General features: G+C 42.7%; 1 protein-coding gene across 6 annotated transcripts in view; it reads left to right on the top strand.

Annotated features, from left to right (window-relative positions):
* The window catches only part of MGA (MAX dimerization protein MGA), an 85,059-nt gene extending 70,002 nt beyond the window's left edge, over positions 1-15,057 (top strand). For all 6 annotated transcript variants that reach the window (XM_054026979.1, XM_054026980.1, XM_054026983.1 and 3 more), the window contains 8 exons: positions 493-617; positions 1,862-1,913; positions 3,207-3,389; positions 5,255-5,366; positions 7,428-7,661; positions 8,154-8,333; positions 8,860-9,012; positions 10,430-15,057. In XM_054026979.1, the coding sequence (XP_053882954.1) occupies positions 493-617; positions 1,862-1,913; positions 3,207-3,389; positions 5,255-5,366; positions 7,428-7,661; positions 8,154-8,333; positions 8,860-9,012; positions 10,430-11,739 (2,349 nt within the window). In that variant the 3' untranslated portion in view covers positions 11,740-15,057. The remainder of the gene's footprint in view (positions 1-492; positions 618-1,861; positions 1,914-3,206; positions 3,390-5,254; positions 5,367-7,427; positions 7,662-8,153; positions 8,334-8,859; positions 9,013-10,429) is intronic.
* Positions 15,058-26,477: the final 11,420 nt, after the last annotated feature.

The raw sequence follows: 26,477 nt of genomic DNA, 5'->3' as shown, positions 1-26,477 counted from the left end.
CTTTGATCCGCCGGTGTGCGCAGCCCCGCCTCCACGGAGCACTGGTTTACCGTGTTATATCAGAATTCGTGTTATATCGGGTCGAGTTATATCTGGGTAGAGGTGTGTTTGGTTTCATTTTTACTGCATCTGTCACTGGTTAAACATCCTCTTGCCTGGCATGGAGAAGACCACGGGCACAAGCTGCTTCTGCAGCAGTGTATGAGATTGGTGATAACATGCTAGTGGCAGGAGAGAGAAGAGCAGTGGATTATCAATGAGTAAAACTGACCATGTATTAAGTGCTGTTAAATTCATAAAGTAAACAGACAAACACAATCTCTCTAATCTCTGCCAGTTACAGTAATCTTTGGTATTTCCAACAATCTTCAAAACTTAGATTGCAATATAACATTAGGAAACCAATCTTGAGTTTGGAGTGAAACAAAATGTTTTTGGCCTGAGCTATGGTGCGGAATTCATGCTTGCTTTTTAAAAAATGAACTATTTCAGAATGACGGTGAGTACAGTGAGAATGATGAGCCTGTGGACATTGAGACCGTGGAGGAGCTTTCAGAGAAGATTAACATTGCCCGTCTGAAGGCCACAGCTTCCAGTATCGGATCTTCCAAACAGAAGTAAGCATCTTTTGTACCAACCAAGAGATCTAAAGTTCTGTTTTACTAGTGAATTGGCATGAAAATGAACTGGTTAAACGAGAGGTTTTAAGAAATTGTAAGACAAAGTAAGGCCCCAATCCTGTAGTCAGATTTCCCAGTGCAGTGGGACGCCGCATTGACTGACTCGGGGTCCATTCCAGTCTTATGAGCACTTTATCTTAACAGGGCCAACGATCTGTCTAATTAGTTACTGAAAATAAGCAGAAATGTCTGAGGTGGTTAGTTTGTTTTTTGCAGCCCCTTTTCTGCTGATCCTCTGCCCTCACTAGTAGATATACTGCTGTAGCTGAGGGATTGCCAGTTAGTTTCAGGCTGTGACATTTTGTTGTCTTAGGCTCCATTCCTACAGAAAGAACAGAGCAGGGCATCGTTGACTTCATTGAGAGACCAAAACCTTAGTGAACAAACTGTTTTATCTACTTTTAAAAAGCACCTTGGTTTGTTCATTCTTTGTTGCTGCTGTTACTTTTAAATGCAAAGCACAGACCAAAAAAAGCTCTTTGACGGTGTATAAAGGTGGCCTCAGATGTTTTCCTTTATTTCTTCTGGTTTGCTACATTAGGAATATCAGATCCTGAATTCCCTCTGTTTGCTGAAGGATTTTGGCAAGATCTTTGAAGAACCTGGATGGTGGTATTGCACATCTCAAAACATTTCCTTTCCTCCTTTGAGAGGTACGGCTTATGTTTCAGCCTCAGACAATGATGTGACCATTCTCTCTAAACATTGCCAAAATCTTTCAGTAAAAACGGGGAAGTGAAGATATGGTATTACTAAATGTGAATATTTCTAATGTTTAAAAAAATCTTAAGAGTAGATATTTGGGGTCTATATTTTTGTGTCATAAGATAGTAGTAATAAGCCAGAAATACTGTTTTTGCCCTATAGTCCACCTGTAGCCTATGCATTACTGAGATTGCTACTGGCAGACATTGGTAGATTTTAGAAGTATACCCTTGCCATTTTGCCCTACAAGGTCATTTTACAGTTTTGAAACAGATTTGTCTAAAGTCTGTGGTGTCCAAAATGGAGGCCACTCTTGGAGCAGCGCTGGCAGCAGTATACCACCTCCATCGAGTTGCAAGGAAAATTCATTTCAAGGGATAAGCATGGAGAATTCTAAGGCTGTTAGGAATGTAGTTAATGAGAATAGAGTACATGAAATGAATAATGTTGGGAAAAACTTCATGCATCTCTTCCAGGCACCGTATTCATAATCCTTCAGATGAGAAGGTGGCAGACAAGTCTACTAAGGTATATATTTACTCTTCTTTTTCCTCTTTGTATCAAACTGGGTAGGGGGCTAATTCCAAAGCTCATTAATTTTAACAGAGACTGCCATTTACTTCAATGGCCTTTGGATCAGGGCTTAAATTTGAACAGTAAGAAATAACTGCCTTCGTTGCCATTGCATCTTATTAACTCTTAAGATGTCTTAGATTTTCACGTTTCTGGCACGTGTAATTTGCAGTGAAAATGCATATCATGTATCAAATTGAGAATTATGTTTTTTGTGTCTGGGATTGGAGTATAGGGCTTATAAACACACTGCTGCTTGTCAAAAGGAAACCGGATTGCTGAAAGTGATAGCTTAGTTTAAATGGCCTACACTTTGGCAAAATTAAAGTGATCTGATAAAGCTCTTTTGATCTAAAGACCATTGAACTCAAAAAGAGTCTTTTCATAGACTCAAAATCACCTCAAAAATTTAGACTAACTTCCTATTGTTTGAAGAGGCCTGTAAGGAGTACAGTACTGCTTCACAGGTTAAAATAATAGAATATATACTGCACTTGTCAGAGTAACAAAATAACAGACCTACCAACCTAGAGTGGAGAGAGGAGTAATTCATGCCTGAGCATGATGGATATCTGCCTTTGTGGCAGCTGATTTAATCAGAGACTGCTTTGTGATGCATTTTTAATTTAGTTGTAATCATAGAATGAAGTGATTAGTATCTTAAATTTAATTTGCTTATTAACTCCCCCCCACAATCTTATCTAAAGTGCCTTCTTGTCCCCTTCCCTCCATATTCACTCACCTAAATATGAATGAAATTGGCTTAACTGCAAGGAAAATTAATATGTTTTGTTTGATTTGATGGTTTACAAGGTTTACTGTTTTTTTGCGAGGTTAGACAAAGGTTAGGTTTTGGGGAGATGAGGTTACAGGTGTGTTATTATAATATTAAAGTCAAGCCTTGTATTGCACAGTGTCTGTCTTATGTGAAGATATATAATGTATCCATACATGAAAAGCTGTTATGTTCTGAATGCCTCTGAGTGGAAAGGTTGCTGGACCTTCATCTTCATTGGTGACTCTGATATTCTGGCCCCCTTTCATTATATTCCACACATCCTGTAGTGTGTTATGCTTTCACGAATCTTCAGATTTCATGAAGATCTTGTAGCTAACAGCAGAGTTTTATTCAGTAGTGATGTGACTTACATAGAAATGTGTCTTAATGACTCTGTAAATCAGGCTTGCATTTTTTCCCCTTGAGTTAGTTTTTGATTTGAAATAGTCACATGGTTTCTTTTCCAACAGAAACCCCAATTCTGGAACAGAAAACAGAAGAATGAGGCAGAGGCCTTTGCTCATTACCGCCAAACACACACGGCAAATGAACGCCGACGTCGCAATGAAATGAGGGATCTTTTTGAAAAGCTGAAAAGAGCTCTGGGACTACATAGCCTTCCCAAGGTCTCCAAGTGCTACATCCTCAAACAGGTAGGCATTTTACAGCCCAAGCTCATCTGGAGAAAAATCCCTTTAATGTGGGGCAAAACTGACATCAGGTCTTAGAGACAGTGTAGTGATATGAAAAATATTTTAGTGGTGAGTGTAGAAATTCTGTTCACCTGAGTGCAATTATTTCACAATGGGGAGAAGTGGGTTCATTCAAGAGCAAATTTTTAGGGTTGTGAATTTAACTCTGGAAAGTAACTGCCAGTGTGCCTTGGCAATTTTAAATTGTACAACCAGACAGTTTTGATAAATAATGAAGACCAATCTCTTTAATGTAACAAGAGAGAGTCCTTCGTGAAATATTTTATTTCAGCATAGCATTTAGGTACAAAATTGTAAATGAAAGGAAACAAACAGCACATAATGAAGAGCCATAAATAATTATGCTCATCTGTACATTGCATTCCTAGGGCTGTGTCAATTACCTGCTAGACATAGATTTATGGAAAATAGATCCTGTCAAACTAACTTGATATCTTTTTTTGATGTTTTGGTTGATAAAGATAAGAGGGTTGTAATATATGTACACTTCTGCAAAGGCGTTTGATTTGGTACTACAGGACATTTTGATTAAAAAAATGAGAAATGTAAAATGAATATGGCATACATTAAATGAATTAAAAGCTGGCTAACGGATACAAATCAAAATGTAATCGTAAGTAGGGACTCATCATCAAATGGCCGTGTTTCTAGGGGGGTCCTGCAGGGATGGGTTCTTAGCCCTGTGTTGTTTAACATTTTTATTAATGATCTGGAGGAAAACATAAAATCATCACTAATGAGGATTGCAGGTAAGACAAACATTGGGGAGTGGTAAATAATGAAAAGGACATGTCACTGCTACAGAGTGATCTGGATCGCTTGGCAAACTGGGCACAAGCAAATAATATGCAGTATGATAGTACTAGATGAAAACATTTACATTCAGCAACAAAGAATGTAGGCCATACTTACAGGATGGGGAACTCTATCCTGGGAAGCAGTGACTGGAAAAGATTTGGAAGTCACGGTAGATAATCTGCTGAACATTAGCTCCCAGTGTGATACTATGGCCAAAGAGCTAATACGATCCTTAGGCTAGCAAGGTTATTTTACCTCTGTATTTGGCACCAGTGAAAGTGCTGCTTGAATAGTGTGTCCAGTTCTGGTGTCCACAGTTCAAGAAGGATGTTGATAAATTGGACAGGGTTCAGAGAGGAGCCATGAAAATGATTAAAGGATTAGAAAACGTGCTTTATAATGATAGACTGACGAAAGCTTAATCTATTTAATTTAACAAAGAGAAGGTTAAGGGGTGACTTGATTACAGTGTAAAGTACCTGCATGGTACAAATATTTAATATTGGGTTCTTCAGTCTAGCAGAGAAAAGTATATCATGATCCAATGACTGGAAGGTGAAGCAAGATGAATTCAGACTGGAAATACAGTATAAATTTTAACATCGAGAGTAATTAGTCACTGGAACAATTTACCAAGGATCGTGATGGATTCTCCATCATTGACAATTTTTACATCAAGAGTGGGTGTTTTTTTGAAATACATGATCTAGGAATTATTTTGGGGCAGTTTGGTAGCTTTTGTTATACAGGTTAGACTAGATGTGACACTAGATGTGCATAAACATGAATTGGAAGAAACCAACATTCATCCTATTTCAATTGCATTCAGAGAAACATTACAACATGGTGACTGAACTTTCTTCTGTCTCCCGATTTCTTAAAATAATGATGGAAAATGTCTGTAGGGAGACTTTCAAAATGCCTTTTTGACTGAGAAAGGAGAACTACTTATTTCTGTTTTGTATGCATTAGCTTGGTCTCTAAACTGGTATTCTGACATGCTTTAGGCCTACGAAGAGATCCAGGGGTTGACTGATCAGGCAGATAAACTGATTGGGCAGAAGAACTTACTGACTCGCAAACAAGACATTCTGATCCGTAAAGTATCCACACTTTCAGGTGAGGTAGTTTACGGGGACATAGTGGTTGGAATAGTGAAAGAAAGGACTTGAGGGAGTGGGGTGGCCATTAGTGGATATATGCAGACGTGGTAGAACGTGCAGATATGAGATTTAGGGTCAGTTCCTCAAAGGTACATAGGTGCCTAACTCCCATAAAATACCTTTGAGAATCTGGCCCATAGATTCTAAGAAAGAAGACTGATTTTGGGATTGGGGTGCATTTGTGATAATATAAGGTACAGTGCCATAAACACAGAAAAGGAAGTATTTATTTCTTCAAGCAGTAAGGGCCAAAGATTCTAAAGTGGATCTTCAGCTCATCTGCAGCTTTTGAGGACAGAATTCAGACCTGTCAATCACTGGCTTAGGGAAACAACCCTGCTGCTGAAGAGACCCGCTACTTTTGTTTCACCTCCACAGGTAAAGGAAGTGTGGACATACCTTCCTGCTGCAGAGCTTTAGGATCTTAGTATCCAGTGCACTGGGAATATCCAGAGAGAAGAATATTTCACTTCCTCCAGAAGTAGTTTTGTCCAAAGAGCCTTTCTCCTATATCCTCAACAGCAACACAGGGCTTCAACTTTGGACATCAGTCTGGTGCTAATTCCTTTCATGACATCCTTGCAACCTTCCAAAGGATCTGTCCCTATACTATTGCTCTGTCTACTAGCTTTTATGGTAACAGCTGCATCAGCCAGAGGGGATATGGAATTAGCACTGCCTGAGAATACAAACATTGCATATTCCATGCTGACAAATTGGTTCTCAGGATGATCCTGATATTCATCTAGGCATGTAAAGTCAACTTCATATTTCATAAGTTATGGGTGATAGGACTAAAGTCTTTCTGTCCCAAACCATTGTGCCTCGTGGAAAAGCTGTGCACCTGGGATGTCCACCTAGCACAAAAAAAGTATCTAGACAAATCTAAAACATTAAAGCAATCAAGCTCAGTATTTGCGGTCTGTCTGTTGGGTGTAAGCAGGGAGGAGTGAGTGTTTGTTTTTCAGCATCTTACATGTCTAGGTGGATCAGGTGGCATATACTTGAGCCATATGAGGCAAAGAATTTGTCTTTTAGTGAACTCTGGTCACACTTCATAAATGCAGTACATGCCTCTAGATGGAGACGTACTGTTCTTAAGAAGAAATCTGCAAGACAGCCTCCTGGTCCTTTATAATATGCTTCAGAGCTGGTAGGTAAGCCTCCCCTGCTGCTGTAGTTGGAAGGATGGTATTGATTATATAGTACCTCTTGTCATTTGGGAAACAGCCTGTGTACAGTTATATGTAGTGTAGTTGTAGCCGTGTCGGTCTGCTCTGTGTGGCTCAAAAGCTTGTGTTTCTCACCAACAGAAGTTGTCCAATAAAAGATATTACCTCACCACTTTGTCTTTCTGTGTATAGTTATGTCAGTTTTGATCATATATTAAGCTAAATTCCTAGGTAAATTCTCGCCAGACCTACACACTATTGATAAAATCCCTTTGTACAGTCTGTGGATCTTACTGTTCTGAGTAATATTAAAATGTATATGAGCTTCCTCTAAAATTTCCTTTCTTCGAATAGTAAGATCTACAGATCTGAACAACTTTGGGTAAGATAAGGGATTCCCATTCATAGATAAGTAAATAATGTTTTCGTGCCCAGCTGTCAGTGTTTTCATAGTTAAGGACAACACAGTTTTCATTGTAGCTGTGAAAGTTCTCAACTGGCAACCTGTCCGTCAGGGAGGGACACATATCCCTGAGCCACTGGTTGTTAGGTCTGAGTTCTGCCTATCAAAGATGCAGACAGGCTGAAGACCTATTGTAAGATCTAATGTTTCTCCTTGAAGAAAGGAAATTTTGGGTAAATGTTGATACATTTTCTTGTTTCTGTGGTGTGCGCTAGACTGTTCTTTGGAAATTGAAGGGGGTTTACTGCCCCTCCCCGCCAAAAAAAAAATTTAATTGGGGTTAACCTGCTGGATCTGCATGGTTCCAGTCCAACTCTTAGTCCTGGAAGCAAATAGAATCTGAGGACACATTGACACTCTGTCTCTGCTAATCTTTCTGTAGGTAAGACAGAAGAGGTGGTCCTGAAGAAGCTAGAATACATTTATGCCAAACAGAAAGCAGTAGAAGCACAAAAGAAGAGGAAACAAGTTGAGCCAGAGGAGCTTGTTGTGTCCACCAAGCCCAGCAGACAGCAAGAAGAATCCTCCACTTCCTCCAAAGAGTTGGGACAAATGATTGTGACAAATAGGCGGGGGAAGCCATTAATACTCGCCAGGAAAGGAGGCCAGGCCGCCGGTAGGCTAGGAAAGATATATGTTTGATCTAGTTGCAAAGGGAAAAAATATATAATTGGATATCTTGGGGGGGAAATAGCAGCCTGCTTTGTGTAGCCATCTTGCTATAAATTTATTAATTTAGTACAAAGTAAAGGTGAAGTATTAAAACAAGGATGTTTGCAGATGTTATGTATATTGTACATTCTAAGGTACAGTCAGAGAAAGTCTGGCTGTTTACAAAAAACACATTAACTTCTTCTGTGATTGGCTATGTGGGGTCTGAGGTCTGCACATGTGGAAATTAAGGTAATCTGAGTTTGCCAGTTACTAGCCAATTGTAGCCAAGAAAATTGTCCAAATTGAACAAAGTGGGCTGAGGACACCAACATTGATATTCACCCAAAAAAGAACTTCTGTCAGCTAGTAAGTTTATATTGGTTATAGGCCTTTTGGCATGCAGTGTCAGAAATATCACTTACAGTGTATGGTTTATATTTGTGTTTTTATACAGTCGAGACCACATCCTCTCCTATTACATTAACTACTGCCAGCCTAGTGATGACTCCACAAGGGCAGGTGCTTACACTGAAGAGCCCCCTGATGCCAGGACAGGTAGCCGCTGTTCCTTCCACACTCCTGCAAGCTGAGCTAAAGCCTCAAGTTGCCAGCAACATAGTGACAACACAGCCAGGTAAGGTCACATGATAGCAGGTTTATTGGAAGATAAGAATTGGTATTGAATCTGTATCTCTGTTCATTTATGCACTTCAGTTTATAAAATAATATTTTTTCCCAGTAAGAAGGCATGTGCCTCACCAGTAGTGTCCTTTATATAATTCTTTCTGTATTCTCACAACTTCACTGAGTGTGGTGGATTCTTACTGAAATATACCTGTCATATAAAACAAAGATACTTGATTATGCAATCAAAATGTTAACCAAGTCAATTGAGCTATTTATGGTTTTATCATCAGGTAAATAGAATCTATTGTTGAATGTTAGTATTTCCAAATGAAAAAGAGAGGGAAAATATCTGAAATGTTGTGTAGAAGGGAGAGTATCGGGCTGATCTGTATTAGAAATAGAACAATCAGATAACCATTTCTTAGACCGCTTTCAGATAGTAGTATAGTATCAGATACAGCATGGAGCTAAGTGCTGTATTTTCTATTTTTGAGCCAGTATCTAAAAAAGAATTGCTTTTCTTCCCAAATAAGGTATTGCATCCGTGATGATTCAGCTACCAGGCTCAACCGTTCCTGTCCAAGTGAAAGGCATCCTCACTAACTCAGCCATTCCCATTACGTTGTCAACCATTGCCAGTAACCCAGTGCCCCCCGCTGTAGGAACAGCTGCAGAACCTCCTTTAGGTAAGTTTGTCATTCACAAATCCTAATGTTTGGGGGTATGAAAAGCTCTCTTTGCAAATATTTAGGTTCAACTTTTCTTCAGGATAGTAAATAACACTGCATCTCACCTTCACAGTTTTGTAGCTCTCAGTAAAATTATGTGCAGAGATGGAGGGGGCATTTATTTGACCTCCAATTCAGCAGCACTTAAGGTTTGAGCCATCTTGGAACTCTCATGTCTGACACTATTAAAGCTGAAACATTTGACAGAAGTATTGTGCATGGGGTTTAGGCAGAATATAGTAGATGTTTATATTAGTAGAGCTTCCTGTCATCCAGTGCATAGAACTCCAAGAGTAGGCCACTCACCATCGTACTGGAGATACCCATGTAATAGGGCATACGGAGTTAAGGAGGAAAGGAAAAGATCAGTTTCAAATGTAGGGCTGGGGAAAATTTGACTACCATGTTTGGAAACTATTTTGGAATCCAAAGCAGATGCTACCAGTAAGTGAGTATATAGGGTCCCTGAAATATGCAGTATCTTGCTGAGAGACAAAACATGCAGGAAACATAATTTTCAAGTGTACATAAATTATTGTGCAAATACAGTGGTATTTCTTGATGGCAGTGACCATTACATGGCTTTCACCAACCCACTTTAGAAAATTCCTCTTCTCTGAAGAAGCTCTGGAAAAGGAGAGGCTGGTAAACTTAGCTTAGTGAATGATGGCAGTAATTCCACTAATAATTAGAATGAACTAATAATTATTCTGAAAAGTAATGTGGAAGTGGTACTTCTGCACAGGCCTGCTCTGTAGTAGTTATATCTACTGACTTCAGGGCAAATGAATAAACATTGCTTTTACTTCTGTTTCTGGAGAGCAAGCACGGCTAAGAGACAGTGTGTGAGGATTTCTGTCTTGTGTATCACCAGAAGAATTGTTTGCTAAATTCCAATCAGTCTTGCTTGTGACAATCCACTGAAAGTAGGAGGAATTGCACACATGGCATTGAGGGACATAGCCTGAAGATACAGGTGTACCTGAGGGCTGAATTTTGTCTACAGAACTCTTACTACTGGTAGCCAACTGACAGATGGGAAAAGATCCTAAGATGAGTTTGCAAGGGCTGGCCTTAGGGGGAGGAAACCTCTATCAAACGTGCGCAACTAAAAAACAAAAACAAAAATTCTGCAGGCAATAGACATCATGAGATTTCATGTTGTTTATACGACTCACTCTTCATAGTGGATTGAATGTTAAGGTTGGGGGCGGGGGGGAAGGTACAAACAGCTCAAGACTGTATTTGGGCAGATGCTTTACACTCTTTGTAGGGGTGTTTTTTTGGGGGGGAAAGATGATGTGGGAGGGGGCAGATTGTCTTCAGCTTCAGTCACCAGTGATCCTGATGGGTTTTGCTTTGTTTGGTTTTGCAGAGAGTGAAGATTCATTCATGATGCCAAAGATTGTTAATGTGACATCACTGGCTGCTGAAGGGGGTGTGAATTTAAACCTGAATAGAAACAAGAATTCTCATGTAACCCCAGGTGCTGGTGCCCAGACATCTGAGCCGTCCCTGAAAGCAGGACCTCATGAAAGTAGGCGGAATGAGGACATCCTTTCAGAAGAAAAAAACAAGGCATCTCCTGGAGACAGCTGTGGAGATGGGAGAAATGCCACGGGGCCCACACAAATTTTCCTTGAAAATAAAGACAACAGCTTTCCACAGATTCGAAATGTACCCAGTGTGAAGGACTCCTCAGAGTCCTTTGCTAAAAAGTCTTGCATTGGAGAGTTTCTTGGAAGCCAGGGGAGGAGGAAAGAGACTGATCAGGGAGGGGAAAGGTTGAAGCCAAAGGATTCTCCATTCCGCAAGCTGCAGGTTAAAGATCTCAAAGACTCCAGGATAGAAATGGAACTGAGGAAGGTAGCCTCTGCAATGGAGGAAGCAGAACTAGACCCAAGTGAGTTACTGGGCAGCATTGAGGAGAGTGATGACACTGATGAAACCCTCACTTCACTTCTCAATGAAATTGCCTTTCTCAATCAGCAGCTGAATGATGACACTTCTGGCATGTCAGAGCTGCCTGGTACCCTGAGCTCAGACTTTTCTCCACAAGACTCCGAAACGCAGAGGGGAACTGCCAGTGACCTGACCACTGCAGATGGAGCCTCCTTCCAGTTTGGTCACTTGGGTAGCAGTTTCAAGGGCCTTTCTGAAGTTCGAGAGAGTAGTGGCTCCATAAGCCCCCTCCTGCTTCACCTGGAAGATGATGACCTTACTGATGGTGAGAGGAACTCTGCAGAGCCTTCATCTCAAGCAGATATTTTGAAGATAGTGATAGGCTCTGAAATGAAGGACCCAATTGCCAACCTCTCAGTAACTGATGGTGGAGGTGGTAAAACCGTAGATTCCCTGGTAGAGACCAACGTGTCTCCTCCAATCCTGCAGATGAAAACTAATCTTGAAGCTGGTAACACTGACACACTGTGGAGGCCTATGCCCAAACTGGCACCACTTGGGTTAAAAATTGCAAATCTTCCATTAGACTCAGAAGGGCAGAGTACCAAGGTGATGCCAGTATTGGCACCTGTAGTTGCAAAACTGGCACCCGTTGGTTTAAAAACTAAATTACCTTCAACTGAGCTGGAAGGACAGGACAGCAAAGTAATGCCCACATTAGCATCTGTGGTTGCAAAATTGAACAGTATTGGGACCTTGCCTTCAAATTCTGCAGGCAAATAAATGCTTGGATTTTTCAGAGACTGAAAGGAAAATCTGGAGCAATTTGGACTATGAAAGGAATTGGTATCTTGAGTTTTAACATCTTCCCTTGTCTCCAGACATTTGTTCCTGTATCCCTGTAAAGAAAATATGATATCCGTGCACTCTTCTGACTGAGGGCAGGCCCCAAGCTGAGAAATCAACGCTATGAAACTTTAATTGTGCTAACATAAATTTTACCTCACTACTGTAATGTTTATCCCCCAGAAAGAAAGATGATGATGTATTACCAATGCTGGGCATATGGTATCCTTCCAACAGTGGGTCCTTCACAAAGAGTTTATGAAACTAGAGGTCTGATGGACCCAGGCCACTGAGAGATTCATACCTAACGGAGATGCAGTTATTTCTGGATGAGGAGAAATCAGGAGTACTAGTGTTTTACCAGCCAAATTAACTATCTATGCAGAAGCAGGGGTGTTCACATCTGCAGTTTGTGCACAGCCCACAAAATATAATGAGCTTGTGTAAAGGAGATTGGAGCAAGCTTGTTCAAACTGGTTGCCCTGGGTGGAGGAAAGGGAGATCGGGGATAGATTTCCCAGAATGCTTATGTTAAAAATCTCTATTCTTCAGTGAGTGAGAATTATCTTCCTGCTCCTAGTCTCTCTAGTTAGTTTCTACCTACATCATTTCCATATGAAATCCTAAACTCCCATTTTAAGGTGAAGAAGGAAATTTTCATAGTGATAATTGCAACACCCCAGTGTTGTTTTTTTAGTTAGCTAATTTTAAAAAGAATAAAACCCTGCAATGTTCTTCCTTGAGCATGCTAGGAATGAGACAGCATCTAGAACGAACAGATTCAGACAGGAGAAATCCATCTGGGTACCAGATTGCTAACTCTTTAAAAGCATTACTGAGGTAGTTTGAGTGTCATTTGTCTCCGTTCTCCTCTCTTTCCTTCCCTGTTTCCTCCCTGGTTCTTGAAGACATATACATCTCAAATATATTTACAGGAAGTGACCCTTTCAGGATTATTGGGACATGAAAATAAGTGTGTGCGCGCGCGTCCTTCCAAACCATCCATTTCTTAATGAATTCAGGAAAGGTACTCAGAGGTTCTCATTGCATTTACGCAAGATGTGTATAGCAAAAAAAAAAAAAAAATGCTCATTACCAGGGAAATAGGGCAGTATTTGAATCACAAGATGTATTTTTTATTCTCTTCTGCCACCACTTATTCAATAAACTGTAGTTACTCTTCACTGTTAAGCTGTTGGAAGTGAAGGGCCTGCAGACTGTAAAGATATTTATATTTTTGTACACAAGTTTTGTTTTCTTAGTTTCCTTGAAGAATGAAATTTTCAGCCTAGAAGAGACTATTTGTTAATGAGTGTATAAATGATTTTTTCCTATCTAGTTTGTAAATAATAGAAATTATGGTGGACTTCAGGGGCTTCTTAGTGCTCCTCAAAAGTGAAAATCACTGCTGTGAAAATTGTGTAGAATCTGGGAAACGGCGCATTTTGCCTTTCTTGCATAATTGTATTTAGGAATGTAATCCCTGCTCTTAATGCCTCAGCAGCAGCAATTGAGATTCCTCCTTCTCCCGCCCCATCCCCCCCCGTGATGCACTGTTGCAGGAGCTTTCATCTCTCCCAGCGCCAAGGCTGTGCCTGTGTGTCTGACATTCACATGCATGTGCTGTAAGTGATGATCTTCCACTCTTCAGAAGCAGTGTCAAACTCTACATTTAGTGCAAAAGTATGCCCTATACAGTAAGCTGCAGTTTCTAGACCCGTGTCTAGAATGGCTGTATCACTGGGTATGTATATCTTGTGTTGTTTCCTTTTCTTTGTTACAATTTTCTATTGGGCTGCAAAGCAAAGAGAGGGTTCTTAAGCTGGGTATGCATAAAGTTGCTCCAGACTATGTGTAATGGAGGTGTCTTCACCTTGGGATTCTACAAGGCATGTTTGAAAACAGTTGGACAGGTGTGTATCACTTCTACTGCCTTTGCATATTTTACAGTTTAACCTCAGTTTGTGTCATAAATGCTAATCTCCTTCCTGCACTAAAGGGTTGAAGAAAAGGGTATGGGTTAGTATGAGAGCCATGCATAGCCTTATAGATATCATTCAATGCCTTAGAAAAGGGAACTAGCCTATAAATACATGTTTACATCTACTCCTTAGACATTAGAGGCTAGATCCGAACCTCATTTACACCAGTATAAATCTGGAGTAACTCAGTTGACTTACACCAGATTTACACTGATGTACCTGAGAATTTGGCCCTGGGTATTTTAAATTGGCTGAAGTTGCTTGTCATTCTGCCCAAGACAGTTTGATTTGCTATTAAATTCAACTCCTTGCTGTGTGAAACAGCCGTCAGCATTGCACTGATGGTGCCACACCAAAAAAAGCCACTAAATTTCCTCTCTGTCCCCTATCACTTCTTGATTCAAAATGGCTGCTGTTCACTTAAGTGTTAAAATTAAGTGTGCATTAATCCATGTCTGTACATTAAGAAAAATATGCCTTTCACATTTCATAGGACACAGATAGCATTAAAGTCACTCAAACACTCTTTTAAAATAACCCTTCCTGCCTTGAGGGGCAAGGTGATGGAAAATGCCTAGCTACATATTTACTGTTTGGCAGTGGGCGGTCAGGAATGCGTGCTGTAACAAAAGCATATTGTTGAGATAAAAGCTGACCTGCCTGATGCCAGAAAACTCTCAGTAAGTCAGCCAAGAACAGACCCCAAAGTCAAAAGAACCAATAGGCACACAGCCAAGAAAGGTGTTTGGCAGGTTCTGCCTAGCAACAAAGCCCCTTTGAAAAGCTCATTAGCCTTTGCTTTTCCTAATCCCCACATGTCATCTTTGGATTTCACTATCATTTTGAATGTCAAATCCCCTCCCACCCACAGCCCCAAAATCAATTGGTTTGGAACAAACCTTTTGGAAATTATGCACACTATTTTTAAGAGACAATAATGCAAGAATGTGTTACTTTTGTAGCGAGTGGGTTTTGGAATCAGGAGAACAATAGAAACCCCTGCAAGGAGCACATTCTTACTAGACCAAGAGTCCTGGAAATTTTGTTTGGTTTTTTAGACATGTCTGTAAATAGACAAATGTTTTTAAGAATATAATGCAATGTCAGATTTAGCTTTTTTCCTTTTATATATTAAAAATATATCTTTCCCTCTTTTCAGCTTTTGAAAAATTGATATTTTTGTAGAAATCTAACAGTACAGGACTGTTCAATGACTGTATGTCAGAGAGAGGAAGTGTAAAACTAAAATAAACCAATCAAGTTCAACCAGGAACTGGCTTTGGAAGCTTTTATTATTGGGAGGGAGGGAGGGAAGGAGAATGGGATGAATGATAACGTATTAATGGTCTTGGTGGTGGCAGGTGGAATTGCACAATCAAGCAGAGAGAGAAATATTTAGTCTTTTTAAATATAGTTTGCACTCTGTATTTATTTTATGTGTATTGCACTGATGCCTAAGAGTGCCAGTCATGGATCAGGTGCTGTACAAACACAGGAAAAAAAAGATAGTCCCTCTCCCAAAGAGCTTAATTTTAATCTCTCTGCTTCTCCAATAAATCAAAAACAAATAACCGTGGAGTGGTTTTTTTGTTAATGGGACGTCTTAAAGATTTGATCAGACAGTTTCCAAGGAGGCTTTGCTTCTCTACGGTTATGTTTTACTTCAGTGACACAGTTATTGATGTACACATTTGAGCATTTTTTCCAACTGCATCAAAAACAATTTAAAAACAAATGGTTTGGGGTGAGAGACTGTGAGACTAGAGCAAGAATATAAGCAGGCGGGACGGTGATGCTCTTTTTTAGGGTCTGTTTTCAGTTGTTTTGACTGTTTTGTCTTGCTGGCATGGACAGATGCATTAATGGCCGGCTTCTCCATTGCAGCAGCAAACCATTGGAAATAATAGTCTGTCCTCAGCGAGGAGTGCCTAAATTTTATGGCATTTAAGTGCAGCAAAAGCAGCTTTTCAGAAGCCCAAAGACTGCTCCATTTATATATGCAAGTTAAAAACACACACTACTTATAAAACACAAGAAAATGAATAAACTGGAAAGATGTACAGTATCTTATTTTTCTCTTCTTTCTGTCCTATCAATTTCTACTATTATTTACTCCTTTTTATCTCAGTGCTCTTTTCTGTCTCATCTGTTTTCTTACTTTTGTTTTCTCTCCTTTCCTGTTCTTATGTTCCTTTCTCACCTCAGCCTCAAGTTCAATGCTTCTCTTCTTTGCAATTTACTTGCACTCTTGCAGTGTGCTGGGGTCTGTCTTCTGGTTCATTTTGTCTGTTCGTAGCCCTGTAGCTTTCCATATTTACTTCCAGACCTGAGCATCCTGCAGATCAGGGCATTTTAAGTCACTTGGTACCACGTTTGTACAGACTTCAGAACCATCATGTATAAATGAGGCTGTATTTGGCTGTGCCAACTTTACCATTCTAATAGGCGGTACTGTGGTGTCTTTAGGGCTCAGAGAGGAACCCTTCTGAAGCAACAGCAGTGTAGAGAAAACTCCAGATTCTTGCTTTCAGGTTCGCCCAGGACCAGTATAGATTGAAGATTGTATTTAAGGGATCTGTGGCAGGTGGCCCTTGTTAAACTAAGACTATATCTCCTGCTGCCATCTTTTTGGGTGGGAATGAAGAAGTCCAGAGACCAGCTCCCAAGCCCTATCTAACAAACTTCATGTTTTTATCCCTGGCTAGTCTCATGTGAGCTACTGTAATGGAAGCAGGGAAACTGGTGTTTCTTCTTCAGAGTCAATTTATGATGAGTGCTCTCAGCCCAGAAGGGTTTTCCCTTGAGACCCAAAGAGCCCATAAAACCCCATCACAGACTCCAGCAAGAAATACTAATTTAATATTAGGTAAAACAGCTCACATCTTTGCCAAAGGTTGACACAATTACTGGAAGGGATTTGAATGTCCCCAGTCATTTTAATAAGGCTGTGACCATGTAAATGCAAAAACTATGGAGTAGTTCTGGATGAAAAGGGGGGGGAAAAAACCCAGTTTGACTGTAGAGTAGGATCAAAATAAATTATTCAGCAATCCACTAGAATTCATTATTTGTTACTCAGAAGTTAGTTTTACAATTTTCACACATTTCAAACCCTTAATTGGAGGAAGTAAGTTTCTGGGCCTAAAGTCCCATGGAGCTACAGTCCCAAACCACGGGAAGATCAATCTTCATGCCCTATATTATTTTTACTAGAACTGGTTGCAAAAATGTTTTTCCTTGCAAAGAAAAATTCTTTGAATTGTTTGGGTTTTCTTAGGAAAAAGATTTTTTTTTTTTTTTTAAATGGATGCTTTTTTTTCCCCCTTGCAAAACTTTCTGCAGGGTTGATAAAACTCTTTTCTGTCGAAAAGCATTGTCATGGCAAACTTTCCATCCTGTTCACTTCTGTGCCTGTGCTCAGGGCTTGATCTTTCAATTGCTGGATTGGCCGTAGGCAGCACTCCTGCAATGAGCTGTTCTACTCCGGATACTACCTCTAGCACTTCCTTCTGCAGTTTTCCCTTTAGTTAAAGCAAAGCGATAGTGCTGTGAAAGTATAATCATCGTCCCTCTCCCCAACACACCGACTGACACACATCTCCCATGGACCAAGAGCAGTTCCCCATTAGGACTTGGGGCATCTGTCCTGTGACACTTGCTTAGAACCCTTTCTCAAAAGAATCTAGTTCTGGGCAGAAGAGGCGATATCGGTCAGAAAGCTCCCCAGGGCTAACTGAAGTGAGGTTTAATGTTTTCCCTGGGAGGAGCAGGGCTCAGTGGCCATTGCTGATCCCAAGGAACTGCTGGGAATGGCAAACTCAGTGCTGTGGATTGTGGCATGTTTGCATGGAATGCCGGCAGCTCCGATCTAGACTGGTTGACAGCATGGCTTGCTCATGAGCTGTGCTACCATTGGTGGCCTAGCCTTCTCGGTATCCCCCATGTAGTAGAATGCTTTAAGCAGCATTAATTTATAGATTCATAGATTCATAGATTCTAGGACTGGAAGGGACCTCGAGAGGTCATCGAGTCCAGTCCCCTGCCCGCATGGCAGGACCAAATACTGCCTAGACCATCCCTAATAGACATTTATCTAACCTACTCTTAAATATCTCCAGAGACGGAGATTCCACAACCTCCCTAGGCAATTTGTTCCAGTGTTTAACCACCCTGACAGGAACTTTTTCCTAATGTCCAATCTAGACCTCCCTTGCTGCAGTTTAAACCCATTGTTTCTGGTTCTATCCTTAGAGGCTAAGGTGAACAAGTTCTCTCCCTCCTCCTTATGACACCCTTTTATATACCTGAAAACTGCTATCATGTCCCCTCTCAGTCTTCTCTTTTCCAAACTAAACAAACCCAATTCTTTCAGCCTTCCTTCATAGGTCATGTTCTCAAGACCTTTAATCATTCTTGTTGCTCTTCTTTGGACCCTTTCCAGTTTCTCCACATCTTTTTTAAAATGCGGTGCCCAGAACTGGACACAATACTCCAGCTGAGGCCTAACCAGAGCAGAGTAGAGCGGAAGAATGACTTCTCGTGTCTTGCTCACAACACACCTGTTAATGCATCCCAGAATCATGTTTGCTTTTTTTGCAACAGCATCACACTGTTGACTCATATTTAGCTTGTGGTCCACTATAACCCCTAGATCCCTTTCTGCCGTACTCCTTCCTAGACAGTCTTTTCCCATTCTGTATGTGTGAAATTGATTTTTCCTTCCTAAGTGGAGCACTTTGCATTTGTCTTTGTTAAACTTCATCCTGTTTAACTCAGACCATTTCTCCAATTTGTCCAGATCATTTTGAATTATGACCCTGTCCTCCAAAGTAGTTGCAATCCCTCCCAGTTTGGTATCATCCGCAAACTTAATAAGCGTACTTTCTATGCCAATATCTAAGTCGTTGATGAAGATATTGAACAGAGCCGGTCCCAAAACAGACCCCTGCGGTACCCCACTCGTTACGCCTTTCCAGCAGGATTGGGAACCATTAATAACAACTCTCTGAGTACGATTATCCAGCCAGTTATGCACCAATTTCTGGTGGATTTCCATGACGAAGCTGCCAGCTTGGCGGGGGATAGTGTCAAATAACACTTAACACCTCTGTAGCACTTTTTGTTCTATGCCAACACTTATCCTAGGGTGCCTGCTCCTGCGTTCCATCTCCTAAGACCATACGGAGTCCAGTCAAGGGCTTTGTGCACAGGGCTTTTGCTTGCTCAGGAATGTGGGGTGAGGAGAATGTCAGTGCCACTTCTACACTTACTGGCCACATCTGACTGGAACTCATGCTCACTTAATCCAAAGAGTAGATGCCGTTACCCCCAAGGCATTAGGTCAATTAAAAACGACAACAACTCTTCGAGAGCCTATGGCACTCACAGCTAATGATCTAATTCAAATTCCCACTGTCTGTTGTAGCGTTTCTTTATTTCCTTTGCTTAACACTGCTGATGCCTAGCTAGTTCTGCATTCAGCTGGTTCAGTCTGCTCCTCCTGCCACTTTCCTTCAGCAATGCCACGGTCTACTTTCCCCCACATCAGGCTGACAAGCAACTATCAGATCATGAACTTTAGTTTGTGGCATTGCTAGGTCAACCCAGCAAGTGGCATGGATTTTCACTCATTAAAACAAAAACACAGTAACACTGTCGCAATGAAAAGACGCTTAGGGTAAAGGCGCCTAATCTTTTTAGAGGCAGGAAGCCTGGGTTGTATTCCCAGCTCTGCCACTGGCCTGTCGGGAGACCTTGGGTGACCAATTTTACATCCCTGTGCCTCAGTTACCACATCTGTAAAATGGAGCTATTGATACTCAAGTTCTATGAATGAAAAGCACTATACAAGAGCTAGATAATGTTTTCACCCCTCAGCTCAACTTTGCCTAATTAAATCCTATATTAGTTGCTTGTTTTCCATCTGGGATGTATGTGTTCTGCATAAAATGGAGCAGAAAGCTGCTGCTCTCATCTTTGATCCAGAGATGCAGTCCAAAGAGATGACTGGTTCCACTATGCATCCATCTCTCTTCATGGGAGCAGAAGGATGCCCCTGATTTGAGATGATGCATCGTCACATGCTGGAAGTTTAGTTTCTGCAGGAGAAATCTCTATGGAAGTTGAGGGTGGCTGTGAACTGCCTAGTAAAACTCCATGGCCGACACTCTGACAACTGGACTTTAGGAGACTACTTGCAGTATCTATACTACGTATGGACAAAAACACCGTAATAGACAGATGTTACTATGTCTGTAAAGGGAAGGAGGAGGGGACATGGCAACATTTTTAAAGTATTTTTGTATCAGAATAGTGGCATCAAGAACTTTCTCTTTGGAATATTTTGAGAACAAGTTACTGGCTTCCAATGAGTCAGCGTTGTTCCTCCACCCTTGCACCTCTTTTAGGTGCTCCCTATTTAACACAGCTGTCCCTGAGTCCTGCTCTGGGATTTGGCTGACACAGCACACACACCGGGCCTCCATTTGCTCCCACAGACAGGCTGATGGCCAGTCACCACCCAGCAGGGTGAACGAGAATCTCTGTGAACCAATGAAAGACCCAGTGGAACTAGAGTCTGGGCTACTGTCTTTGTTACATTCTCCCATTTAAATTACTGCTGTGCCGGAGCAGCAGAGTCCAAGGTCAATGTTCCGGACAGCCCAGGGGGTTTGAATCCTGGGTTTTACAAATGACAGGGGCCAGGAACAAAGATTCAGAACCTGAGTCTGATCCAAACTCTCCTGAAGTGTGAGGGGGGCTAGGACCAGGGTCAGTTTCATCTCTGGAGTCATTGGGATTTAAGCAAAAGCGCTCAGCTCCCATTTGGGCACATAAAAAATTGAGTCACCAGAATTTCTAAGGAGCTCAGCACCCAGCAGCTACGTGCTGTGCACTTTGGAAATTGGGTCACTTCAGATAGGAGCCTACAGGGTCTCTGGGCATTCTGGGGGGAGAAACAGCCCCCCCCCCACAGTTTAGCAGTACGCTATGGCCTAACACCCAGACTATCAAAGGCTGCGCCACAGTGATGAGTGTGACATGACAACCTAGCTAACTAGAAAAGGGAGGGGAAAGGAATTGCAGTGGGATTTAGGGAGGATGGGGAAACGGATGGGATTAAATCAGGGCTGGGAAAAGGGAGGGGTGGGAGTTCATAGGGTGTGAAATCTCTTGGGGAACAAAGATCAGGGAGTTGATTCCACACAGGAGGAGTTTTTAACCTTACCCAATATGTCCCAGAAGCCTGAGTGCTGCTCTCACTGGGACTGATGAAAGCAAATCTTTCTGGGTTGCATGAGCACCACTGCAGGTGGCCAGCTGGCAGATGAACTATAAGTGGGCTCAAGAAGAAAGCTGAACATATTTTCGTGGTGCTGCAGATTATGGGAAATAACCATAGCTGAACAGTAGGGAAAAGATGTTTTAAAATTTGTTTAAGTTTTGTACTGAGCAGGGCAAATTGAGCCTGGAGCAACAATTGCAACCAAACACGTATGTTTGGCACAGTTTATTATGCTCACTGGCTGACATTTCACGACACAAGGCTTTGTGGAGGGGATTTAAAGCATTAAAAGGTCATGTCGTTCTCAACGTCTACCACAAGGGGACACCATTAGCAAACAAGTTCAAGTGCCTAGGGTTCCTGATTTTGGGTTGGAACCCAGTCAATTAACCACATGTCAGTATGGGTTTGTATAAGAGACACAAGAATTGTACCATTTTTTGTGGCTATCAAACTTTGTTAAAGCCTCACTCCAATGGCTCCTTTTCCTACCCCATTCATGTATGGAGCAGCCACTGTGAATTCCTGTGGGGCCCCTACCCTCGATTCCGTCAACCCCTCTCTGAGGAACCCTATTAGGGGTCAGTGATGGCTTGAGGGGTAGATGGGGCTAGCTGGCATTTTAGACATGTTTATAGTAAAATGTAGAACAAATGACAGAAGTGCACATGTGTATATAACATACCTAATGATCACACCCCTCTCCAGTCCATAGCGCATCACTTGTCTCTAGGGCGTAAGCTTTCTTGGGCAAGGAGCATGCCCTTGTATGTGTTTGTCCAGTGCTTGGCACAAAGGGCCCTCAGTCCTGACAGAGGCCTCTGGGCATTGCTGTAATATCAATATTAAACAGCAATAATGGATAATACGCAGCATCCACCAGATCCTTCATATCTCCACACTCCCTGGGAATGCAGAGCTGCAGAGAAGGCCAGCTGTGGATTTGATGGCAAACCATAAGGAATGGTGTCCCTGGGGTAAGGAATGGTGTCCCTAGCCTCTGTCTGTCAGAGGATGGAGATGGATGGCAGGAGAGAGATCACTTGATCATTGCCTGTTAGGTTCACTCCCTCTGGGGCACCTGGCATTGGCCACTGTCGGTAGACAGGATACTGGGCTACATGGACCTTTGGTCTGACCCGGTACGGCCTTTCTTATGTTCTTATGTTCATTTAAAACACCCTCTTAAATATTTATTTTAAGAAAGTAAAACCATAATTTGATTAAAAATAACTACACAAAACTGACAACCTTAACGGGGGGGGAGGGGGGGGAGTTCTGTATTAACTATCTTCGTAAAAAGCTTAGGTCAGAATTAGGCCATGTCTACACTACAAAACTGTCAACCTAACCTATGCTGGCATATAGCCTCTGCAGTTATTACATCGCTTGGGTGTGTGCACACTTGGCTTCTTGTGTCGGCCGTGAGCGTCCTCACCAGGAGCGCTTGGATTGATTGTATGGTGAGTGTGGGGCATTGTGGGACAGCTCCTGAAGGCCAGTAACAGTTGATGTAAGCAATGCAGTGTCTTCCCTGACCCAGAAGCGAAGCTTGCTCCTCTGCCCAGGGTGTAAGCTCTAGCCATGCTCTTTCTTTGTAGCCCTGGGTAAATGAGCTCAGTTTGAGGTGTTCTCTTGCAGTGGTTTTCCAGTGAAATGAATGGTGCTTTCTGTCAATGACACTCCTTTCTGCACCTGGCCAGCACCAACTGCGTTGTGCATTTCTGTGTTAGCACTGCATTGAGATGACTGCTTTCTGAATGGGACTACATGCATTTTCATCATCTTGCGGAGAGAGACGGGGGTGGAATCCAGGTGGGAAAGTACAGCAAGAGAATTTTCCTACCCCACCCTACAAGGGAAGTACTTTCCTGGGGAAATCCAGAACAGCAGTAATATGTATCCTCATGACAGCCTCTTTCAATCCACTATCACATAGAGGCCTCCTCTGGATACTGGGAGTCCCTGTCCTATTCCAAATGACCGAATAAAGGCTCCTTATTTATTTGTCCAGCTTGTTGCTAATGGGTCCTGTTGCACCTATGTACATTCTTCCCAGTTCCCAGCAATGGGAAGAGTCATTTTAGCCTTTCCACAGCAAAGCTCATAGCAGTGCTAGCAACGATTGTCAAACACAATGAAAGCCTTTGGCCCTGACTACACTGAGATTGAAAACTTCATTACCACCTTTCTAGGCACATGGTTCATGCTAGCACGAGGCAATAGGCTGAGAAATGCTGAGCATCTCCTGTGGTTTGTTTCCCTAGGCTATGTAGATGTAAGCAAGGTTTGAATGAGCTTTCCTTTGACAGCTAGTGATGAGCTGGGGGTGGGGGAAGCTTCAGGACCATGAACACACCCACTCTGCCTACATATGAGCAGACTGAGCTGTGTTGCCAAAGTGACCAATTTTGGCTGGTGTTGGGTTACAAATCACTTTTTGAGTACGGGGGTCATGAAATGTTATCCTTATTGTATGGGTAAAGGGCAGCAGAACTGTGCTTAGCCTGTCCTGATTGAGGGGGTCATCCTCAACTGAACTGACCTCCCGAAGCAGGGGACTCAGATGCCAGATGCTTGTGAAAGGTAAGAGGGGGTGGGGACAGGTGTTCCTGCCTGGAGGTGTGGGCTCTGCTGCTATGTCTACACTAGAGACCTGACAGTGGCACAGCTTACCAATCCAGCTGTGCCGCTGTAAGATCTCTCGTGTAGCCGCTTTATGCTCTCCCACCGGCTTAATTAACCAGCCCCATCAAGTGGCGGTAGCTATGTCAGCAGGAAAAGCTCTCCCTCTCACATAGTGCTGTGCACACTACCACTTATGCTGGCTAAATTTATGTTGCTCAGAGGGGCAGAATATTCACACCCCTGAGCGACATAACTTTTAGGCCATGTCTACACTACCACTTATGTTAGCAAGAGTCCTAGGCATTGCTTAGCCTGCCCCTTCCTACTGTTCAAAGCTAGAACTAATTAAGGTTCCATTCGGAGTCTTTTTGCTTTAAGTGATCACTAGAGCTGAAATCATCTGCTGTGGAACACCGTTTCTGCCCAGCCTGCTTCAGCAGTGAGGTTCCCCCACTAAGAGTTGAAAATCACTGAGAGCTGGGTGGAACCTCAAGAGACCAACCCACTGAAGTCACAGTAGAGAGGCAGGTGGCAGCGGAAGGTGATGGTGTGCATTGGTGATGGCCGACGGAGCAGAGAGGCTGATGTCAGAACAAGCGCCTGGACAGCACAGCGAGCAAGGTGCCTTTCCCCCCACCCCACCAGGGTGGGAGGTGAACTCTGAACTCTGGGACTTCACTGACCAAGGACAATAACTGTGAGTGGGGTGTGGTGGAGGGAAAAAGGAGGGGCACATTAAAGGAACTTTTAGTGTTGGACTCAAGAACCTGAGGCAAAAGACACTGCCCAACGTACTCTGGAGAGGGTGTTTTGCACATGGTTTTATGTTCATGAATCCTGCTTGTGGTTGTGGTGTTTTCCCGAATTAATGCTGGGTTACTTCCTTCCTTCTATTAAAAGTTTCTTTTCTGCACTCAGACTCTGTGCTTGTGAGAGGGGAAGCATTGCCTCTTTGAGGTGCCCAGGGGGTGATGTGTAATTTTCCCAGATTACTGGGTGGGGGCTCGAGCCAGTTCTGTATTGAATTGTTAAAATGGACCCCGGATATTGAACCCAGTCCTTGTTGCTGCTGACTCCACCTGGCAGAAGAGTTACATACACAAGACCTAACCCTGGCCTAAAATCATGTTTTGGAGCTAGACTACAGCATGACTCTGTAAACCATTGAAACAGAGAAATATGTCTGCACTGAAGTGTGAACTCCATCTTGTTTTGAGTCTTCCATTTTGTGTGCCAACTTGCCAGTTTGTATGCTGTGCTGTAAAACCAGCCTGGCCCATGCCAAGGCTGTCTATTCCAGACACGGCCCTATCCAGAAGGGGAGTGGGACACCTCAGAGAAGATTTGCAATGAAAGAGCTATTGACTCTGATTGTCTCTCCGCTATCTACCTGTGCACAAGAAGAATGAGCTGTATGCACAGAAGTCTGGCTGGGGAAAGGGGTGGGAGTTCCTCTGCCTGGGCACATGGCCAATGGAGCTGGAAACTATATTTAAGGGAGAATGCTCTCTCTGAAGGGAAGCCATCTACTGCCACATGCCAGGATAGCAGGTAGGAGAAAGACAAGGCAGGAGAAACTCTGCCTAGCCTGAAATGCTGATTAGATCTCAGACTCATGGACGGGCTGAACTCAGATTCGGTGAAGGGGGGTTGTCTCTTAGGACTGTTATTTTGCAAAGAGCTGTAACTCTGGTGATTTCAAGAGTAAAGTGACTGTGGTTAAGGAATTCCCTGGATAAGTATGTGCTCCTTGCTTGCCTGTCTTTTTGTCCCTGAAGGGGGTGGGGGGTAGGCAAGAAGCTCAGAGTGCCCACAGTGAGGTGGACTTCGGAGGGATGTGTATAAGCAACAAGGGGCTCGGGAGGATTGAGGCCCTGGATCTGGGGATTAAGGTAGCTGGGCTGCAGCACCTCATGTCCCACGGCACACATGAGATCAGTACTCGGGCGTGTGCCTTAGGGTAGGTCTACATTTGAGCTGGGAGCTGTGATTCCCATCTTGCATAGACGAGCCCATGCTAGCTCTGCTGGAGCTAGTACCTAAAAATAGCAATGTGTCTGCGGTGGCATGGGTCACGGCTTGGGCTAGTTGCCTGAATACGTTCCCAGGGGGATGGGCAGGATTGTACTTAGGGTGGCGGCTAGTCCAAGCAGTGCCAGTGCCGCTACAGACACACTGCTATTTTGCTAGTGTGGACATGTCTATGTGAGCTGGGAATCGCTCTGGGACTCTCCCACCTCGCAGGGTTCTAAAATCCGGGCTACAGCCTGAGCCTGGAAGTCTAAACAGCAATGAAACATCCCCGCAGTCCGAGCCCTCTGAGCCCGCGTTGGCTAGCACGGGCCAGACATGGGTGTCTAGTTGCTGTGTAGATGTACCCTTAGAGGCCCAGGTCTTGGCACAGTGACCTGGCTCTGCCTAGACCCAGTTGGCTTAGGATCAAGTGGGATCTAGGGGTTAGTTCCACTTACAACTGGTGCAGTCTAGAGATGGGCCCTGGGCCAGGTTGAGACAGGCCAATCTAAGTTTGAAGGGGCCAGTGTTGGCACAGTTCAGGGACACAGTTCAAACACAGGCTCATATATATTTATAAGATGATTTAACTGTTTGCAGGGGGAGGGGACCTGCATTCCACTGGTTTCCTGATGCAGTGTTTAATATAGACAGGATCTAACACTGTTATAATCTGAGTTAAGAAATAGGCTTTTGCTGCCAGGTGTGGAGGATAGGGGTAGCATACAGCAAGGTTTATGCAATACTACTACTAATAAATAATATCT

Source organism: Malaclemys terrapin, chromosome 4 (assembly GCF_027887155.1).
Source record: "Malaclemys terrapin pileata isolate rMalTer1 chromosome 4, rMalTer1.hap1, whole genome shotgun sequence".
NCBI classification, from domain to species: Eukaryota; Metazoa; Chordata; order Testudines; family Emydidae; genus Malaclemys; species Malaclemys terrapin.
Note: the sequence above shows the minus strand (reverse complement) of the source record. Positions and strands in the feature narration are given on the sequence as shown.